General features: G+C 35.7%; 3 protein-coding genes across 5 annotated transcripts; 1 reads left to right on the top strand and 2 right to left on the bottom strand.

The window, feature by feature from the left end:
* Positions 1-3,305: 3,305 nt before the first annotated feature.
* LOC122310792 (U4/U6 small nuclear ribonucleoprotein Prp31 homolog) lies at positions 3,306-10,874 on the bottom strand. Of its 3 annotated transcripts, XM_043124933.1 has the most exons (10): positions 10,626-10,874; positions 10,478-10,526; positions 8,598-8,656; positions 6,878-6,943; positions 6,632-6,769; positions 5,361-6,253; positions 5,191-5,261; positions 4,673-4,775; positions 4,392-4,467; positions 3,306-3,573 (listed from the first exon to the last, which is right to left on the bottom strand). In XM_043124933.1, the coding sequence occupies exons 3-10, from the start codon at positions 8,598-8,600 to the stop codon at positions 3,466-3,468; spliced, it is 1,458 nt and encodes a 485-aa protein (XP_042980867.1). In that variant the 5' UTR covers positions 8,601-8,656; positions 10,478-10,526; positions 10,626-10,874; the 3' UTR covers positions 3,306-3,465. The 3 variants fall into 3 exon arrangements, with proteins under 3 accessions (XP_042980867.1, XP_042980869.1, XP_042980868.1); XM_043124935.1 differs by lacking the exon at positions 8,598-8,656; XM_043124934.1 differs by lacking the exons at positions 10,478-10,526; positions 10,626-10,874 and adding an exon at positions 10,277-10,390.
* Positions 10,875-13,719: 2,845 nt separating this feature from the next.
* On the top strand, positions 13,720-18,937 carry LOC122310798 (protein PLASTID REDOX INSENSITIVE 2, chloroplastic-like). Its single transcript, XM_043124944.1, has 3 exons — positions 13,720-14,001; positions 14,075-14,173; positions 17,888-18,937. The coding sequence occupies exons 1-3, from the start codon at positions 13,792-13,794 to the stop codon at positions 18,080-18,082; spliced, it is 504 nt and encodes a 167-aa protein (XP_042980878.1). The 5' UTR covers positions 13,720-13,791; the 3' UTR covers positions 18,083-18,937.
* On the bottom strand, positions 18,158-19,776 carry LOC122310797. The gene is made up of 3 exons (XM_043124943.1): positions 19,301-19,776; positions 19,050-19,195; positions 18,158-18,561 (listed from the first exon to the last, which is right to left on the bottom strand). Exons 1-3 carry the CDS (start codon positions 19,560-19,562, stop codon positions 18,451-18,453), a joined length of 519 nt encoding a protein of 172 aa, XP_042980877.1. The 5' UTR covers positions 19,563-19,776; the 3' UTR covers positions 18,158-18,450.
* Between the last annotated feature and the right edge of the window lie 1,964 nt (positions 19,777-21,740).

Here is a 21,740-nt window from a genome sequence, read left to right as displayed (position 1 = left end):
GGTATTCTTGACTTCTTACAGAAGAATTTCTTCCTTAGAAATCTTTTTAGAAGAATTAGGCTCGTCCACCCTTTTGTGAAGAGAAAGCATTACTCAGAGAATAAAAAATAAAAAATAAAAAAATTACCTAGAGACTAGGATTTGAAAGATGCTAGAAGACACGTAGAAGAACGGAAAAAGCCTCTTAATTTTTTGTTCCGACTGTTTAAAATGACTTTACCCCACTAAGAGAAAATGCGTAAAAAGTTTTGTTATATACAAACAAAGTTACGTATTAATCTACATATCAATACTGATTCTTTTATATTTAAAATTTAAATTAACAATATTTTCAATAAAATTTACTTTTTGACCAATCACATTAGATTGGTGTATATATTAATGTACAATTATGTTTGCAATTAGATTTTTTCTTGCGTAAAAGACTATGTTTTTCGTTTGTAAGTATAGCATTTTCCTAGTTATTAAGTAGTTTCGAGATATATTAGGTAGTTTTTTTATTTTATTACGAGGTGTTATGTAATTTTTAATGACATTTATATCTTGTAATTTAAAACCACACTAAATTAAAATTATACACCATGACGACATTTAAGGAATATAAGATATTCCCTAACAAGATATTAATACTTTATTTTCTAGTATAATTTAATCCTCCTTGTTTCAAATAAATAAAAGCTTTAAGACGTTAATGAGTGTCAAAATTACATAATTAAATTGTTAAAATGATTAAATTATTTAAACAAAATGAATTAAACATTTAAGTATAGAATAGATTATAACATTTAAGTAAATTAATAAATTTTGATATTTTTATACTTAAAAAAATTTATAATACAACTATTTTACATCAGAATTATAATCTTGTATTTCACTCATTTTGTATCTTAAATGTTGCAGGGTATTACTAAAAACAAATACATGAACTACTTACACCTCATTTGAGAGGAATTTTACAATAAATGGATATTTTTAGAAATACTTGACTGTACACAAAGAAATTGGTAATTGAATAAGATGCAGGGGCTGGACAAGAGGAGCACGCGTGGCCACAAGATGCAGACCCACGCACGAACCTGCAGCAGGACCTCACGGACAGCAGAGGAAACCACGCATAGCAGGAGCACAAGCTGGGAACGCACACCTCAACAACGCGCAACAGATCGAAACGGAAAGGAGGTGGCTATTGGGAATTTCCGTAGAATCTCAGTCGGCATTCTATTTTTTTTTTTTTTTCCTTTCTTGTTTTAAGTTTTTGGTTGGAGTCGGCGTGGGAATCTCTGACTTGGTTTTCATTTTTATTGGTTTTCCCAGTTTGCTTTTAGTTAGTGGACTCAGTTGGCAGACGAGGGCTCGGTTTTTCATTTTTACTTTTAGGTTTTGTTCAGACGGAGAACTTGGGGCGGCGGCCTCTGGCTTGTTTTGAGTTTTTTTTTTCGTTTCTTTTCTGATTTTCGGACGTCACGGGAGTGCTTTTACTTTTTCGGCAGCTGGGTTTTTTTTTTTTTTTTTTTTTTTTTTTTGCTGTACGTTTTCGCCCCAGACCTTTCGGTCAATATCTGCACATTTATTTCTTCTTGCTGGTTTTCAGATTTATTCTATTCGGCATTTATTTTATTTTCCGCAGCTTTGCTTTCGGCAGCAGCTTCTTCGGTTCATTTCTTTTATTTACTTGTTTCTTGTTTATTTTATTTCAGTTTTTAATAGACTCATAAATATTTAAATAGGACATTCACTTTGAGATATTATATTAAATTTCTAAGTCTAAGTTTTGAAGAGTAATCCATATTTAGATTAGAATTAATTTTTCACATTTCATCCGTTGATTCTTTTATACTCTATTACTTTATAAAATAAGTTATATTTATGAAAGTTTAGAGTGTTTCTTACTAATCTTGATCTTGATTTGTTGTTGATGTAAAGCACAACTGATATTTAATTGTGACATAAGACTTCAAAAGTTCTTTTCGTCTTACATTGATCAAACTTGTTTTACAATTCGGTAGAAAATTTTAGATAAACTTAAACCGGACTTGAATTGTCTTAACTTCCAATTATTATCTCTTTAAATTAGTAAATAATTGAGTAAAAATGAATGTAAAAAATTTTCAATTCTAATTCATGAATGGGTAAAACTTGAAATTTAAGTGTTTGATAAATTGTTTCTTAAAATTCCATTTTGAAATCTCAAGTATTTTTAGTTTAGATTTTTGCCACTTCTATTTTTCTTGCACTCATTTATCTAACATTTATTCCTTTACTCACTTCTTTTAATTTTACAAGTTTTTAGAAAATTATTCCGTTAAAAAAAATATAGAGAAAAATTCCAAAGCACTCTTTATTTATACACTCCACATCAATACATAAATTTCATTTTCTTGTTTCTTTTCTTAGTTGTATAAGTAGCCCCTTTTATAAATACATTCCTCACACAAACACAACTCATTATATTCATACTTTTCATAAATATTGTTGTCCCTATAAAAATGACCTTGAAACTCATCTATGTACTACTTTAATAACTTCTGCACTTAGAAGACAGATTTAGCAAGCCATCGTATGTTATTTATTACTTACCATTTATATATAGTAGATGTCATTTATTACTTACCATTTATATATATAGTGCCTGCCATTAATATAGTTCATGTCAAATATCTAACATTTTCATGAATATATAGTTTGGGAAATTGAATGTGTTGGATGTGTTACGTGTCGCTTAATTGGTTTATCTCGACCCAATTTCAACTTAAATTTTAGTGTATATCTCATTTAATGAATAACATGAATAATAAATTTATTAAAAATTATTAAAAACAAAAAAGACTACCCTCCTATTTATTTTGACGGCTAGTGTTCGTTATAATATATAACCCCCAATGAAATTACTTACAAATGGACAAGTAAATTACTTTCAAATGGATATGTTGTTATGTCGATTCGTGCTTGAATCTAATTCTAGCTGAAATTGGCTAGCTAGCCGTCCCCATCCTCATTGGATTTTATGTAAATGCAAATCCAATGAGAAGTTTGACTAATAGACCTCAAAAATAGCCTACATTAGATTATGCAACTTTAAAAGGATATGACTTTCGGCTACAGTAATTTGGGATTGGAGGTCATGTTTTGTGGTCACTGTAGCTAGACCAATTACCACCCCTTCATTCGCTTTGCAGGAGCCAAATAACGCCCCTTGCCTTATTTACTCATGTATGGCTTCTGGGATGGCTGCTTCCAAGCCCACCTCCTGCTTGTCATCACTCAATCTCGCCAAACGGGAAAAAAAAAATCCGTGCGATTCAAGATTCATAATTAATGCTGACTAATGCTTAAAAGCGATCTGGGTCTAAGGATCTTACAGCAAGAGTTCCTTATAAAGATATGTGTTGAACACTTTCAGGGTCCCTCAAAGTAGCATCATTCAATGTACTCAAGACTGGCAAGGAGGGATGAACAGATGAAGATTCATGTCCGCTTGATCTTTGAAAATGTTCCTGTCTCGGAAAAGTATGTGCTTTGAGTTCCGCTGCCAAGTTGGTGTGCATGAGCCTGTGGATTTGAGAGTTCTATCCCCTGTAGAGAGAAAATGGAGATTGATACCATTAACAAAAGATCAGGCGACAGATTTAGTAAAAGAGAGCTTGAGCATCTGCCAAGGAATGGACCATATATACATCTAAATTGCTAGCTCAAAAATAAATTTCAAGAAAATTTGCCCAGGCACCCTGTACCTGGGCAAATTTAGTAAACAGCTTGCATTCCGGAAGCCTGTGGCTAACTTACAATAACGACCATAACTGAATTCAACCTCTTTTCTTTTTTTGAGTTGCACCTCTTATAAATAGGCCTGTGCAGAAAACGTGAAGGACCCGATCCGGCCGATAGATCCGATCCAATCGACCCGATAAATTCCGGGTGAAATTAGATGCGGGTTGAACGGGTTGTCTATCGGACGAAACCGTAGAGCCTGTCGGGCTGTTTCCACACTCTTGAGTCTTTGTTGGAATAAGTCCACACCATGAACTGACCCCTGTCCAGTTCAAACCAAATGAAGAGGAAACCCATCCCTCTAATTCAACCAGATAGAGAGATCCCCTGAGAAATTTTCTCAGGCAGCTATAAATGATATGGAGATTCACTTCATGTTTCTCTCTCTCTTACACTCTTAAGCCCGAGAGTTCGGTTAGGAACTCTAGGGATCCTAATCCAATTCAATTACAAACCGTTATACCATCTTCAAAAATAGAACTTAAAGGGAGAAGATGAAAGTAAGCATGTCAAGGAACACTATCATGATGTATGATCAATTTGGGCTTCTAAAATACGCTTCATGGTCAAGAAACTTGTACATCTCATAGAGGGTTCATGGGGAGGTAAGAAGTAATACCAACCTGCACAGGGGTAAATGCTAAACTTGACGTCAATCCAGAGGAAGCACCACTGCTTCCGTAAGGCTTTTCCTTAAACCTGAAAGCATTAAGTAGCCCATAGAGATTAAGAGGCAAGCTTGATGTTGAGATTTAGCTGATAGAATGCTCAACTGAAATAGAAACAAGAATTCGACACATACTACATCTACAAAAGGAAGAAATTACTAATAAGCTCGTCGGTCTAGTAGCACGGCCAGAGAACAAAAACATACTGCAATTCAGAGCAGCAGTTGAAAACTTACTTCTTGGCAACTTTTGCAGCAAGTTTGCTCTGACCAACTGATACACGCAGCTTGCCACTCCCAGCCTGACCAAGCATTCCGTAACCCTCTCCCAGTCCATCCCCTACCATCCAGGAGCATAATACAGTAAGAAAGGAATATAAAAAGGATATTGATAAACGGCAAAATAGCCTCTGGTGTTACAAAATCAGACAGTATTTACAGATACCCAATGAAAATTATATCATAGTAGATACACCAGGAAATATGCTAACAAGTAGAGATAACCTGCCTCCACCCTGAAAACCACTTTTAAAATAGATAAATAAGAGGTACAGAATTCAGGAACATAACTTGAAAATGAACACTCCATATTTAAAAAACAGTAGGGCTTGGATGCGATAAATATATTTTTGGGTTTAATTAGAGCGATTGTACATACTATAAACCAAATATTATAACATCGTGCATATTAGAAATAATCTAATTTCAAATCAGCAATACTTAAAATTCAAATATGCTTGAAGACAACACCATACCTAAAGAACTCTCTTCAGGTACACCAAATTGCATCCTATTTGCGAGTTTCCTCATGTCTGTTATTGCATATCTGGAGCACGAAATATGAGAAGTGTTACATAAAGTTTGATTCATTTTAAAATCTGGAAAATAAATTAAGCTGAAGAAAGGAATTAAAGAACTGCACTACCTTTCCTTCATCTTCCTCAGTCGACGACCACCTCTCTTCTTTTTAGGCTCAGAATCAGGCACTGGAAGTGGTTTGGGTTGCTTTGCAGGAGGAGGCTCTTGCCACTTCTCAATTTTCTTACGGATCTCTTCCCGTAAGGCTCTTCCGTTGTTCCCTGATGGATCTCCTCTCGTGGAATCTACTCTTGCTGCAAGTGTTGACTTGGAAGCCAAGAGCCGACAAGCACGCATCCTCAAAGAAGGGGGTGTAGATTGAAATATCTCCGTTTGCTCAATATAGCCGACACGAAATTGCGATGTTGCAGTGGAAAACCCAGCAAGGTTCTTTTTCTTAGCACCAAGAAGCTGAACATTACATGCAGGCATCTTAGCCAATGCAGCAAGACCACCAGCAGTCCCCATAAGTTTAGCTGCAACAGCACTCCCAACAATAGTAGAAAGATTTGGTGCAATATATCCCATTCGACTTTCTACAAAGTCGAGGACTTTTTTCTTTGCTGCATCTAGAGTAAGAGCTCGATCACATGCATCAATGGTCTTATCAAGAATTTCTTCAGGAAGAGGCTTGCCACTTGTAGTTGATGCTGTAACAGATACGACCATAATAATAGCTGATGGTAATAGCCCTTCCAGATCAACCAGGGTCAAGTCCATTTCATTCCCAATTTTCTTAACAACACGTGCATAATCAATTGGGTGATGCACAAGTGATTCAAGCTCTGGAAATTTCAACCTGTACTTGTCACGAATAAAATTGTGGATAATAATGATTTCATTCTCAATATCAACTGACAACGCATTACAGTCCACAATCAGCTGATATTCAGGATCATCTTCCAAAACCATCCCAAGATTTGAGATATCAGAGCCTTTTTGGAGTGCATCTTCCACTTTCTGCAAATCAAACACACTATTAACCATTACATCAAACACAATACACATATCCACTGCAATGATCTGAGCATAGAGAACATTAAAATTATAAACCTAACCATGCAAGAAAACTTAGCAAGGCACAAAGAGAAGAACAAGATCAAACAAAAAAAAAAAAAAAAAAACAGAAGAGGAAGAAATAAAAGACCACACTGTATCTCCCAAAGAAGAGGGATCTAAAGCAAACATGTTCCACCATAGAACTGATCATATTAAATTGATTGAGGAAAAAGAGGAAAAAAGAAGGGTAGAACAAACTCTGCAACATAAACATAAAAGCACATGGCACATGGCACATGCCCTTGTCAAAATCGAAGTGCATGCAAGATAAGGATTAACCTGCATAATATCAACATATCTCTGGGTTTTCTGCAATTTTGAAACACTATCCAGATCATCATAGTTAAGATTTTCTATGTCTGCCATTTCCCCATCAACATCTTCTTCCATATTTCCAGCATCAACATCTTCTTCCTCCTGCAAGAAGATAAGAGCACATTTACACATGTTGCCTAGGCTGAAAAATATTACCAAAAATCCTTCACAAACTCAATGATATGTAATTTACACAACAAAAAAACTCACAATAACATCAGCTTCATTGTCAGATAGTTCATCAAGGTCTGCAAGGAAAGAATCAGCCAGGGTTGCCTGCAATCAACCAACAATAAGTAAAGATTGAAACTAAAATTAACAATTCTAAGTATCTGGGAATAAAAATGATAATTTTCAAAAGAAAGAAAAACTATTCAAGTTCAAGGAGTCCCCTGCATATTTATATGAGATTCTATGATAGAAACCCAGAAAAAATAGATCATCAATAGTCCTGTGTAATCACGACCAACTGAGTTGTGACAAACCATGGTGAATGACATTACCGTATTCAGCAGCACTCCCTAACTCCACACCCCATAAAAGAAAAGAGAAAAATACCCAACCCACGAAAGAAAAAATAACATGCCATGCAATTGAAACATTGAACCTTTTATAAGCATTTCACCAACCACCTTGTTTCGTACAAACAACCTTGTCAATCACACAACATGGTACACATGTTATTAGAAGTGAAAAAAACTATCTAAAGTGCACTGCCGTTGTATTCTTTCAATTAAGAATATCAACCACAGAGTGACAGATTTCTTGGAAAACAACCCAAGGATATCCAGATATCTATGTGAAAAGGCATGGACAATAAGGGATGAAATTGCTTAAAAAGGTTTCTACCATATAAGCTGCACACTTGGACAAGAACATGGCATATACTCTGTCCGATATATGCTTATATCCCCACTCTTCAATTTCACCAAGGAATACCTTCTATTTTATTGGTAAAATAAAATTTTATTAGCTTCATCTAAGCCTGGTCACTTTTATAAGATGGTGTAGCCCATGAAGTATACAAAGAATACACCAAACAACAGCTAGCAACTACAAATGGATACAAGTAAATTATGAAAACTAGCCCGTTACAATCAATGACAGAAGCAAGCCCAAGATAATAGCGTGTTGAAAAAGAATCTCTTACGTTCATCCAAAAAGTGCTCCCAATTTTCAAAACACCAACCATTTCTCAACGTCCACATTCCACAAACACCACATAGTACAAAGAGGAATCATTTTCCACACAGTAGGGATTTAAATAATACCCCTAAGACCTCTCCAACACTCAAAAATATCCATCCCCCTTCTAGGCATAATCCATGCCAAAATTATCATCCCACAAGAACCTGGCCACCTTGCAATGTAATAACAAATGATTGAATAAAACTAAAAGAGAGATCACTCACTTCCATCTCTTAAGCGCAGCTAGTGTAGATAAGGTTACATATTGAAACGTATCCCAATTTCATGACCGCAGCATACTCTAGGAAATAAGTAAAAATTATAGCCCATACACCACAAAAGAACATGAAATGGCTTAAAACATGTTTGATTTTGAGGCATAAGAACAAGGCCCTAAGAATGCCAAAAAAATGGCAAAACAAACTAAATCAAACAAGCTATGATAAACAAAATGATCATGAAGTTCACCTCATACTAACTTATTCTACAACACCCCAAGTCCAAAACCCAATAAGCAAAACATCAGAATTTTTATCTCATCCCATGAAAATTGCCATGACTTAATTTCTCCAAACTAAGATGAGCTCTGAAGTTCTTAAAATCCTCGTTATCAAAAGTGGCTTTCGTTTAAAATATGTAAGATAGATTAAAAGAACAATTTTTAAGTACAGGAAAAACTGAACAATGAAATAAACGAGTAAACACAATGAATTAAATGATTAAAATAACAAAAAATACTAACCATGATTTCAAACTCCAAGAGAAGAAGCCCAAGCAGAACTAAATATTCAAGGCTTTTCCCTGAAATTAAAAACAAATCAAATAAGAAAGAAAATTGTTAAAAATATAAATCCCTAAACTTATTGGAAAACCTAATGGAATAGAACTGGAAGAGAGATTGGTACATCTACGAGCATCCTCATTGGATTAGCCATAGCTAAAGTCAAATTTGGCTAATATGTCACTTTTTGGATTTTGGCTAATCACTCAAAACTTGAACTCAACATTGGATTAGCCATTGCACTCTCTATATAAATAAAATATTATTATTTTTTACTTTTTATCTATTTTTAATGCATTTTTTATTTGTTTAAATACTTTTTTATATTCATTTTCATAATCTCCAACAACCATTTTCATTTTCACAATCCAACAATCTATAAATTCAGCATCTCCAATTGAGCAACAAATTGTGCTACTTTCTACTTGCACAGAAGTTCTAACTTCTTCATTTTGGAAGAAGTCGGCTGACTTCTCAACGTAAACAATAGACTGCTTAATGTTCTGTTCAGTAAACAAGACTTCTCAAAGTAAACAATAGACTGCAGTCCCACTATCACCACATTATCACAAAATATAACAGCAGCATATATGCAGTCACAAATTTCACCCAACACAATACGTTGCTCTACATAGAGTAAAAATGGTAAGAGAGATTTTTAAAGCCATACTTCCGGCAAACTAATGCTTTTTCAAATTCAGACCCACACTTCCAGCAGCAAACTAATGCTTCTCAAATGGTCAGTCCAAAATATCAAAAACTAATGATTCCAATAATATGAATTTTGTGAACTAATGCTTTTTCAGCTGCAAACTTAGACGCCCAAATACATAATTGACAATTCCAGCAGCAAACTAATGTTTTTCAAATTCATCACTCCTTTTGTTGCTGTTAAATGTGATTTTTAGTTTTAAATCTCTTATTGGTCATGCTTTTATTATGGCATACACGATTAGAGGCTGAGCTGGTAGGGAGAAATCACATTTACAAAGACAGTGACATAGTTTTTTCTTGGATAAGTAGCAAACATGCTATAATAGTGATATAAATAAATAAAAGAATGAAGACAAAAGACATGAACCATCTCAAACAAAAAGAATTCTTAATAAAACACATGAATCAAACATCCTACAACATCATAGAAGTAAATCTGACAGAGTACAAAGAGAAATACTTTGAAACCAAACAAGAACACACTAAGCACTGGATTAAATGTTCTAAAGTAGATTTTCTCAACCCAGATGCTAAGTTCAATCATTTTGTATAAGCAAAAGAAAAACCAAAACAAAATCACAACAAAGTACAGGCAATGTAGCATCAAAGTAGCATGTGATAACTTCAGAGTAGCTCTCTAACAATGAGTCATTCAACACGATGCCATGCAGAAACAGACCAAATTTAAAAAATTACGAAACTGTAATAAAAATACAAAACCATGAAACAGAGCATCTATGAGTGTTGAAACAGACCAAACACGGGCCAAAGAAAACAAAATAAAAATACAACTACCGTGGGAGGAGAAAAATCTTCAATTTCGAAACTGTAATAATCAAAACTGGAAATTGAAAAAAAAAAAAAAAAACAAAAACAAACAAACAAACATTTACAAAATTACGAAACAGAGTATCCATGAGTGTTACCTCAAACCTCAAGAGATCAACATTGGAAAAATAACCCGAATCACAAACCCTTCACACTATAGAACAAACCCGTAAACGAAAACTACTTGTTCAGTTGTTCAACGCAAGAACAAAAGGCGAAAACCAGAACAAGAATGGAAAGAAAGTAAGGCAGGGAGAGAAAACCCTTGCAATAATCTGTGAAGGATGACTATAACGAACCTTGCAATAATCTGTGAGAGATGCAAGAAAGGTACTGCGGAAGCCGAATCTGCCAGAGAGAAATAGCTAGAGTTAGAGCACGAAACATTTGAGAAAGAGAGGGAGAGAACACGTGGGAAACGAAATTCAACTGGGGAAGAGAAAATACCAGGTCACCGAAGGGGCTTCGGTTTCGAGTTTATTTTGCAACCGACGAAGGAGCTAGCGAAGGAAGAGCAGCAGGAGACGGATGAAGCAGAGCCGGGAGAGAACAAAAAAAATATCAGAACAGAAGAGAGATGGAGAGAAACCGAAAAGGGGAGAGAAAAATAAGATGAATAAAGGAGGAGAAGAACTGGAAGAGAGTGGAAAACCGAAGGAAGTTTGAAACTCCAGAGAGAAACCGGAGAAGAACCGACCCGACAAGATGAGAATTTTAATGTTTTTTTAGCTCCAGGCTTCAGATTAAACTTTTAGCCCAATAAGATGGGCCGGCCCATGTTGATATTAAGTTCTGAAGTAACGCCAGAGCTAGTGGCTTGTGCTACTCATGTGCAAGCTTCCGAAGTAATTCTCTGTTTTTACATAGTCCGAGTTGGAATTCCTATCAATTTTGTGAATTATCAAATATAATGTTTCAAAATGGAAAAATATAGTTGCAAGCATAATTGTGCACTAATCTGTACACTAATATGATGTGATTGGTCAAAATACAAATGACTTGATGCTTATTTTAACAGAAAATACTTCAATAACTCTTATTTCATTTGTATAAATTATTCCAATGCATTTGTCTTTTATAATTATTCCAAAAAAATGTAATTTTGCAGTGCAACTCTTTTTAGACAAATGTATTTGGCAAAAGAGTTCTGCTTCTGGCCGGTTGGGCTGACTTTGGGCTTTTAACAGCCCCCAATGAAAACAAGACACATATGAAGTCTTATACTATACACACTAAAATTGGTCTCATCTGATTATATGAAGAAAAGTTCAGAGAAGGTATGAACTTCATCTTCTTCTTCAAACTAGTATGCCGCTGCACCAAATCCAGACCACTACCGCACCAAACCAGGCCTCTACAACCAGAAAATGTCTTTGCACCACCAAGCTCTGTTGCCCCCATGAAGCTCTTTCTCCCCCAGAAAGCTCCATTGCCCACCAAACCGAAACCCATTGATGAAAAAATACATGTCAGTGAAGAGCATTCCAACATAGAAGCTGCCTAAGCATAGCAAAAGAACCCAGTTCCGAGGCATAACATTTTTAGCTAACTCTCCTCCGCCCATTCCTCTACTCTTCATAGACATTCTATTGATTCTTTACACTCACTTAGCTCATTGACTCCACCAGCAAACGGTTTTTTATATATTACTCAACAAGTATAAAAATAAAATTCAAAAGGGAGATTTCCCAGATTAGTCCAGACTGAAGAATTCGCCATTGTTGCTGTCAAGTGATGAGTTGGTGCGGTTTGAGGAAATAGTCGTTGAGTGACCTAGCCTTGGAGTGATAGGTTACGACAAGTTGAAGGAGTTGTCGTCGTTGTCCTAACATCGTCATCAAATGGAGGCTGAGATTAGAATTATGTTCTCAGAGATGAAGAAGTTTGTTGAGGAAGGCTGGGTCACGGCTGATTCAGTGGTTTCGAGTGATGAGAGTCACTAGGTTTCTGATCTAGTCTAAGAAGAGGATTGGTGGAGAGGGGGTGGTTTTCGTGTGAGATGATTGGGAGAGGGGCTTTCGTGCGAGAGGATGGGAGATGGAGGGGGGGGGGAGGCGGGAGACGGGAGACTAGGGGCTTCCAGTTTCGTGGGGTTTCATCTAAGCTACAGGCACATGGGACTAAGATGGAAAGCCTATTTGGCATTCACCCATTGGAGGGTTGTTATTTGGGGTTTATCAGATGGGTAGGTCAGAATATTTTCCCTTTGCAAAAATCCTTTTTGCTTAATCTTGCCATCCTCCTTTGCCTCTCTATCATCTCTACGAGGGAGGCCGCTCCCAATGTCACGCCAAACCATGCAGGTCCAGCCCACTAGGCATAAATAAGTCTTAAGGGTAGCTCGACAATAGGAAATAGGTATAAAATGATAGGATGAGCCAAGTCGAAAAGGGCAAAGTCAACCTAGAAAGAAGTAGCAAAGTAGCATGCATGGGACGTGGACACCTAAGTCAGAAGGTTTGACACCTCTATTGGCCAACAATCCATATACACAATGTCAAGGACAACCCTGGTCCCTAGACACCAATGGCTAGATAGACTTGGAAAGTGGGCACACCAAGCCAAGACCACGTTGTATTTAATGAAGATCGAAGACAGACATGCCACGACATGAATCCTGGACTGATAGCGGTTGCCATGATTAGACATGGGTGACTTGTATCTTGGCAGAATGTTGTAAGAGAGCACGACTTGAGTACGGAGCGACATCACTACAATTAACTTGCCCAAAAACCACCTCTATTAGGTATATATACCCCCCTCGCAGGGTCAAAAAACATTTTAAGCACTCTCGTTTGAGCTATCTAAATCAAAGACTGAAAATTCGAACTAACTTAAGTATTGGAAGTGTTTCTGACCACTCTGAGTCCTCATTCCTCTAATTTTGTAGGAACAAATCGATACATTGCAGAGTTACTTGAACTACGAAATACGACATCAACAATCTCTATTTTCAGTAAATGTCCCTTACTCCTCCTATGAGAATCTCCGTGTGCTTATCTTTCCTTTTTTTTCTACATTTTTCAGTAGTTATGGGGCTCTCCTGTCCCTTCTATTTAATATTTTAAAAAATTATTTATAAATCTAATTTTTAACCCATTAATATATCGTAAATGTGGAAGCGTTTGGTACAAATTATACTAAAATATATTGATATTTTAACTTCTTTTTTTTTTTTAAATTATAAGAGCTTTAGTGTGTTTTGCATCAACCTGTATTTCATAAAGGAAAACACTATCTTTATAGAGGATTCGAAATCTTCTACCGAAATTTTTTTATTTAATTTTTAATTTTAATTTTTTTTTACTTAGTGATTAGTTAAGTATTTTTAAATGAATATGTGATTTTTTTAAAAAAAAATATCTAAACAGTTAAAAAAATGGAAAGAAAAAGTAAAAAAAAAAATTAATTGATCGGTAGAGGTAGAAATCCTCTGCGACGTAGCACTTTGGCAAAATTCTTTCAAAAATTAATATTTTCTAGTGAGCGGAGCAATGGGACACGTGTATCACTTTTATCCTAATATGACCGTTGGAACCTGGAGAGCCAGCGCAGTTGTAGCATTACAGAGAAGGGCACGCTGCTTATTCTACACTTCACTACCAAATTCCGAATGGCCCTCTACTACTCCTCTCTTTTCTTCAACCCTGCACTCATTTCCGCCATCCAACCGTCTAACACTCCTCTCTTGCTCACCCCAGTCCGTATCCTACGCTTCCGCCATTCGAAACCCTTCTCCCAATTCACCTTAGCAAAACATCCCCGAGCCTCGCCGCCACACAAGTACACGTACCCGGACCCCATTCCAGAATTCGCTGTAGCTGTACGTACCTACATGTCTCGGGTGTATATTTATGTGGGTTTTATTGTTTCTTACGTGTTGCGTACTGTTGCAGGAGACACAGAAGTTCAGGTCTGAGCTTCTGAGGAAGCTTTTGAAGGACAAGGATACATTCGGGGATAACCTTAATGAGGTTATAGATGTCTGTACAGAGGTACTGATCTTCTACTTTATGTGCCCCAATATTCAGGTTATTATTGTGAGTGGGTGTCTGTTATTTTTAGCAATTGATTTCTTTGGTGTTTCTTTCAAAGTATCAATCGGTGCTGGCCGTTAATCAGCTTGCAATGATATTATGAGATAAAATCGGTCTCTTTGGAGATTGAATGCTCCCCTGGCGTTTTTCTGGTTATCTGAGATAAATTAGAAGTGGGTGCCTGTTGCATTAATACACATGAGCGTATGATCATGTTTTTGGATTCCCGATCATGCTTCTCTTGAATTTAGAAGTACTTAAACACTAACTACTTGAAAAAACGTCCGAATGAAGGACATTGTCGATAATCGATTTTGCTACAAGACTCCTGAAAAAGATCTAAGAAATAAGTCGTGAAAAGTTCTATAGGTGCTTGTTTGAGAACATAATTGTTCTCAGATATTCTCAAACTACTTTATTACTGTGTACAAACAGTTCACTACTATTTCACTACCATTCACAAATGATCCAAGATACTCTTAGCATCCAAACGGAGCATATAACTATGGAGGTATAATTGTGAGATATCTTTCCATGTCTCTGTAAACACATCATGAATGGAATCACCATCATAATGGAATTGTTCCAAAATGTTAACTTCTCTTGCAAGTGATGATGAAATTTGAAGCTCTGGCTTTCCAAGATGATATTGTAAAAAATAAAATATAATAGAAAGGGAGATGGAGAAGAGAAAACAAGGGTGAGAGACTTTGAGGGTTACATATTTTTATTGTCAATTATCCTTGAATACATAACATAGGTCTCTATTTATAGGTGAATGAGACCAGAGAAAGAATGAAAATATAATAAATCAATGATACTAGTTTATTTATACAATAAACTAAATATGGTAGAGAATAAGTTGTATTACCATACATATTAGAATATTATGAATATATTCTATAATAAGTATGGTAATATTCTAACATCCCCCCAGACTCAGTGGATGAGACCTGGTGATCTAACTGACGACCTGACAAAAGGTGTCTCTGTGGTGCGTGGGGCAAGTGGACGGTGGGCAAAAACAAACCAATGTACGAGATTGATGATGAAAATGAGGGCAGCCTATGAGATTTATCACGAACTGTGATATGTTAAGTGCATAAGAAGCCTCTGGAAAACATGTGATGAACGGGAAATAACACAAAATAACACATTGAATATGAGACTTATCACGAATGGGAAAAAAATGCCACAAGAGACACTAGGAAATCGGTGACTCTTATGTCAAAATGCCAACGACAACTCATACAGTCAGTTGGTGGTCTGATATGAGAAAAATCAAATTGAAAAAGGGATGTAACTGGCATCTAAAGAACCGTACCTATCAAGTGCTAAAAGACTATTAAACTGGATGTGGTGTAATATGTAAATAGCAAAGTGAAGGAATGTGTCTACTGACAAAAAGATGGAGCACGGACACAAACTATTCTATGAGAGATACCAAGATCGGGTATTCTCTGATACCATGTAGAAAATAAAAATAAAAAAGGAGAATGAGAAGAGAGAATGAGGAAGAGAGAATTTAAGAGCTATATCTTTGCTATTGTCAGTTGTCCTTAAATACATAATATATGTCCCTATTTATAAGTGAATAAAGCTAGAGAAAAAATAAAAATATAATAAATCAATGATGCTGATTGATTTACTCAATTAACTAAATAGGGTAGAGAATAAGTCATATTACCATACATACTAAAATATTATGAATATACTCTAGAATAAGTATGGTAATATCCTAACAGATATAAAATAGATACTACATCGGGTGATACACAGCTTGAAGTGAAAAAAAAAACTGAGTCATCATAGTCTAGTGCACAATTAACCATATTTTCATTTATTACCCTTTATATTACTTCAGCAATATGCTATCCTCTCCTTGATGATCGAGATCATTTCATATAGAGCCAAGTAAATACTGTTCAAGCTTGACAAATATATGTGTGTGTTGGCTCAAGCTCAAATTGATTCAGATTCCAGTTTCAAATTATTCCAAATAGCAAAACAAAAAGGCAAACATTATAAAATGAATTTATTTAGCTGATTCATTATGCTTGCTGATAAAAATACATTGCACTTCTAGATTTATTCACGTAACCTAAATCTCTAATATTTATGCAGCTACTGGGATATACGTATATGTATATATTTGGATGAGCTCAAAAAAACCGAGCTAAGTTAGGATTCGAGCAGCTCATGAGCTTAATAAATGACGTCCCAGATTCAAGTTGAGTTTATACCAGTCAGCCAAGCTGTTCGGGAACTGGTTGGCAATTGAGAATTAAGTACCAACATGAGGATATAGTTCTGGAAGTGACAATATTTTGTGACCTTCCACTGAGTCTAAAGTATTTCTTGATTTTGTTAAAATTCAAAACAGGAGAGATTAAGGAAATTTCTAGTTTTCTGATCTTTATTGTAATCATCTTCTGGGATAAAAGATTACAAATATAAGCTGGCTGCTCTAAGCAAAGATACTCCGCAGCATATGGTGGATCCTATTTTTTAGCCAGTTATTACCTTACAGGTTTCATAGTAGTTCATGTGACATGATTTTTGTGTGGGTGTTAGTGTACTGCTATGGAAAATGGTTAAGCACATCCTACAAACATGAATCCTAAAATAGTTGGATCAGTCTACTTAAGAAAACAAATTTTAGACTCGGTACTAATTCCCTATAATGTGCAACCTGGTCGTGCTTTATGGGAAGAAAGCAATGGGTGTCTGGTCGTTAACAGCAAATAGTAAACTGAGATTTTAAATTGACACAAGTTTAAATTTGGTTGGATGCACTGTCGAGGAAAAAAAGAGTAAATTTTGTATGTTCCCTTTGTCATTTCAATCCCAGGATGTTGTCTAAAAATATTTCTTATGCTAATGGAAACTTCTGGTGATTATCAGCATTTGAGCCATAATTAAACCTAAAGACATCTCAGCTTGCTTAAATCACATTGCTCAAAACTTTAGTTGGGATAATAATTCTCGTGGTACTGATTCTGCTGAAATAAGCAGACATTTGTTCCCTTTCTTTTCTCTTAGCGAGCCTGGCTTTTGCTTGAGTTGAAATTAGTTCAAAGCATTTCCAATAGGCATCTTACCAATTTTTAAATTGACTTTAGTATTAAATTTGGTTGGATGCACTACTGAGAAAAAAAGTAGATTTTGTATCTTTTGTCATTTCGATCACATGCCAGTTATATGTGATCTCTTATGGCTGTTTAACTTTATCTTACCATAAAATTTCTTTTGGTTCATAGAGAATGCTGGTCACATCACCATCTGTCACATAATCCAAGTCTCGTAGTCATTGCAGCTTGTTTAAATCACACTGCTCCTAGTCTCACTTGTGACTGTTTGACAGCACTGATTCTGCTGACATAAACTAGCATCTGTTCCCTTTCTTTTAGGAGCGTGGCATTTGATTGACTTGAAAACAGTTCAATCAATTATTGACCCCAAAGAGAAATATGTTACCTAACTACAAATCAACACCATATTCTTGACAGCTTGCATCAGATTTTCCAACGTTCTGTGTATGTTTGGCCCAAAGGAATTATTCTGAAATGCTATATATGTATGTGCGATGCTTTGAGCTACGAGTGAACATTCAAATTCAATTTGCATTTATCGTGAGTTTATTGACGTAACTAGTGCATAATTGGATGCCAGATATTTAGTGAATTCTTGCACAAGGAGTATGGAGGACCAGGGACATTATTGGTGGAGCCTTTCACAAATATGTTGGTTGCTCTCAAGCAGAAACAGTTGCCTGGAGCACCTTTGGCTGCAAGGGCATCCCTGTTATGGGCACAAAACTACGTCGATCAGGACTGGGAAGTTTGGAACTCCAACCTACCGAATTGATTTCTCTTCATAATTTTATATTTCTAAAAGTCAAAATTCCATGTTGTAATTAAACTCATGGTCATTGGGACGAACTCACAGGAAAAGGTTGAGGCAAGTTCTGTATATATTTCAAAATATCACTTTCAATACAGTAAGCGCCCCTTTTGTATCCACAGTGGGATGTTGTCCCACTAGAAATTATTTGAATTTGGAGCTGTGGTTGATGATGGATTGGAAATCTTGGTAGCTTCATGGATTTGAGGAATCCTTCTGCTCATCTTGGGAGTCCATCTATGTGGATCATCAGGGTTTGAAAGTGGCAATCCATTACTTTATCCAACACGTGTCACACACGCCATTATACAATTGAATGGTGAAATTACTAGTCAGCTTCCTGCCTCAGAGATGCTCTGCAATGAGGGGCGCCAAAATTTTGATCTCATTACTGCAGAGTTCGTTGATGGTGTCCTTACTCGCTGTCTTTCATGTTTCATCACCTGAAAGTTTTGGCATGTTTATAGGATCAGTACAGATGGATGACAACAGCTTCTTTTCAAATGAAGATGAGTACTTTATGCAGGTAATATCTCTTATTCAGCTGCTGCACTATTGTGGATATACCATCAGCAGAACCTCTGCCAGTTTAGTTGGTCATTTTCCATGCTGCTAACTAGATCGCTTATTGTTAATGTCAAAATGATTGTGATATATATAGTTGGATGACATAACTATATGTGCTTGATGTAATCATCCTTCCACCTAATGAATGTAATGGTACTTCGACAAGAAGGATTTCAAGCTCATATAATGTTAGCTGTCATAAACACAGATAATTCAAGCAGGCATGGTTTTGGATTACAGCCAGTTCACTAACTCAGAGATTGTCACAGTATTTAAATATTCTATCATATGTATCATAATATTTAATAAGAAGGCACAGCTAATAAAACTTGGATGCTCAAAGGCTTGCACAGATATAAGATACCTTAGATGTATTCTCCATATCTGACTTCCCTTCTGCCTCACAACCTGAACGCTGCTTCTCTGGCACTGTCTGTGACTTCCCAGCTGATTCTTGCTGCTGCTGCTTCGTTTTGGCATGCTTTTTTGCCCGCAACACCTTCATGACCTCTACGAACAGCAATAAACATCTAAAGCTAATTTTAAGCAAAACAACTAGTACTGACACTCCAACTAATAGAAGTCTGAGTTCATGACATAGAGCAAAAACAGTACCTTGAGTAGTGACAAGCCGATAAGCATGGCCAAGAGCAAGGGTATCAGTTGGCCGGAGAAGTTTTACACGGGTGAACTTGACGGTCTTCTTCTCCTTGTTCTCTTCCTCAGGTACAGGCAAAGGGATGATCAAAGAAACATAGTGACCGGGATTCGTTTTCATAACCTCACTGGCGCTTATAGGCCAATACATCCTCTCTATCTTACCACTTGGGTGTTGTATTACCAGGGCTGCTGCATCTATGGCCTGACAATTGCCCATCACTCACTCTCTATCTTTTTTTTTTTTTTTTTTTTTTTGTCTCTTTTCTCTTTCAAAAAGATGAAGAAGACGAAGATAGATAAGGAGAAGAACAAAGGAAGGACGGAAGAAGGTCGAGTGAGCAGCAGTCTCTTTCTATACAGCTCCCACCCCACACCCCAACAAATATAGTAAAAAGGGGTCCTTTCTCAGCTGGCCGTCCCAACTAACTTGAGCTGATGCAATAGCCAATACAATATAATATATACATATATATAGTTCAAATTCACAATCAACGGCAAGATGTAATAATTGGACTGATCTCTAGCAATATTTATTCTTATAAACATTGAGTTTAGTGAGATGTGCATCAAATAAATAAATGTGGGGATTACTGTATTTGAGGAGGACGAGTAGGCACCGGCACGTACGTCCGAGGTGGGTTTGAATGCCACGTGGAAAGAGTGAGAAAGGTGTGAAATTGGACGTACTTGCTCGGCGGTGTCGACGGGGTCAAGGTTTAGGACTTTGGGAATGAAGAAGGATAGTGTTTCTAAAATGTTGACAATTTGTCTAAACTAGTTAAGGTTGTGCCTATCTGACCATACCAAAAGCGTGCGAATTTGATTCTTTTCTGTGGATTGGGACAACCGGCCAACTTATCCGCATTTCTCACGCTGTTTTTGTTTGCAAGATTGTGCACTGTTTTTCTTAATCTCTATGATAGAGTGGGAAAGCAAGATAGATATTTGAAACTAAATTTATAGTACTCTTTGATGTGTACGTAGTGGTGTAGCTGATTCGGTTCGATATGGTTTTGGGTAAATTTTGAAATTGAACCAGTATACACTGATTTTATATTTTCAAGAACCGATACTGTACAGATTACCTTCCTAAATCATTACATCTATTTTTATTAGTTTCAATCCAGTTTAGTCCGTTTTAAATCAAGTATCAATGTGTCATAAAAAATCATTTATATAGTTATTTATATATAGATTTAAAGTGGATTACTAGTAGTATTAGTATTAGGTCATAAAATGTTATTAATATACTAATATACATTAGTATAGTAATGTATACTAGTTAATTAAAGTGAAATATAATATTTTATGTACTTATCAAAAGGAATATATTGAAAATTTATTAAATTATAAAATGTAATTAATATATATTTTATATTAATAATATATAATCAAACAAATGTTCATATTTGAGATTAAAATTTTATGTTATAAATTATAATATAAAATATTATATATATATATATATATGAACACATTTTTTTTTTACTTAATGATTAAGGATATTTTTTTTTAATGATGTTATGATTTTTTTTTTTAAGTTTTTAATGATGTTATAATTTTATTTTATTTTTTTAAGTTTAAGGATATTAAAAAAATAAAATAAAAAATAAGAAAGAGAAAGAGAGAGAGAGAGAGAGAGAGTTTGTCGGCCTTCTCGGGACCCATCCTTGGGCTACACCCGCTGTGGTTGTAGCACTACGCCCCTCTATTAATATTTGACATCCATGAAGATTGTTCCACGTACGTTATCTATTTTTCATTCGTTTTAATGGCTAGAATTTATTGATGATGCAAAGTTTCACTGTTTTTATAGTTTTAGAATGAGATGTGTCAATTTTGATATTCTAAGACACAAAAGTAGTACAAAAAAGCCTTAATAATTTAAATATACATTTTCCTTGAAAATTTAAGGCCTCAACTATAGAATCACCTTAAAGGTATGCGCACTGAAGATCATAATCCGGTGGAAATCATTTTGTTGTAATTTATGTATTTTTCTTATATTTTCTTTAATTTAATCACTAAACCTAGTGGAATGGCAAATAAAGCACCCCCACTATCTACATGCGGAATATTAATCAACACACCACAATGCACAACTTTTTGTGAAAGATCATCAAAGTGGCAATCTTAGCAAATAATGGAGATTTTTCTTGTGGGGTTCTTTTATATTATTAGGACAAGCAGACATCAGTCTCAGGCCGCTTCTTCGCAACAAGTTGAACTTTGTTCCATTGCTCCCCCCCCCTAGGCTTCCTCGTGTGAGTTTGTGGAAAGTGATGAGGACCAAATCAATGGAACAGTACACATTTGTAATTGAATAATAAGCAAGCATCAGTCAATAATTCGAATAAATCAATCTGCAATGTGGAGGCATAACTCTGCAAGACTC

The sequence above is a fragment of the Carya illinoinensis genome, chromosome 5 (genome assembly GCF_018687715.1).
Source record: "Carya illinoinensis cultivar Pawnee chromosome 5, C.illinoinensisPawnee_v1, whole genome shotgun sequence".
NCBI classification, from domain to species: domain Eukaryota; kingdom Viridiplantae; phylum Streptophyta; class Magnoliopsida; order Fagales; family Juglandaceae; genus Carya; species Carya illinoinensis.
This window is presented reverse-complemented; position numbering and strand designations above follow the sequence as displayed.

Excerpts from the sequence above, each read along its gene's own strand:
- LOC122310798 (XM_043124944.1), top strand. The coding sequence starts at position 13,792 with ATGGCCCTCTACTACTCCTCTCTTTTCTTCAACCCTGCACTCATTTCC. Across the intron at positions 14,002-14,074 it reads TTCCAGAATTCGCTGTAGCT|GAGACACAGAAGTTCAGGTC; the intron begins GTACGTACCTAC and ends GTACTGTTGCAG. Across the intron at positions 14,174-17,887 it reads TTATAGATGTCTGTACAGAG|ATATTTAGTGAATTCTTGCA; the intron begins GTACTGATCTTC and ends ATTGGATGCCAG.
- LOC122310792 (XM_043124933.1), bottom strand. Across the intron at positions 6,254-6,631 it reads GATATGTTGATATTATGCAG|AAAGTGGAAGATGCACTCCA; the intron begins GTTAATCCTTAT and ends TTTGATTTGCAG. Across the intron at positions 4,468-4,672 it reads GCTGCAAAAGTTGCCAAGAA|GTTTAAGGAAAAGCCTTACG; the intron begins GTAAGTTTTCAA and ends TAATGCTTTCAG.
- LOC122310797 (XM_043124943.1), bottom strand. The coding sequence starts at position 19,562 with ATGGGCAATTGTCAGGCCATAGATGCAGCAGCCCTGGTAATACAACAC. Across the intron at positions 19,196-19,300 it reads TCGGCTTGTCACTACTCAAG|AGGTCATGAAGGTGTTGCGG; the intron begins GTACTGTTTTTG and ends TGCTGTTCGTAG. Across the intron at positions 18,562-19,049 it reads ATATGGAGAATACATCTAAG|GTGATGAAACATGAAAGACA; the intron begins GTATCTTATATC and ends CAAAACTTTCAG.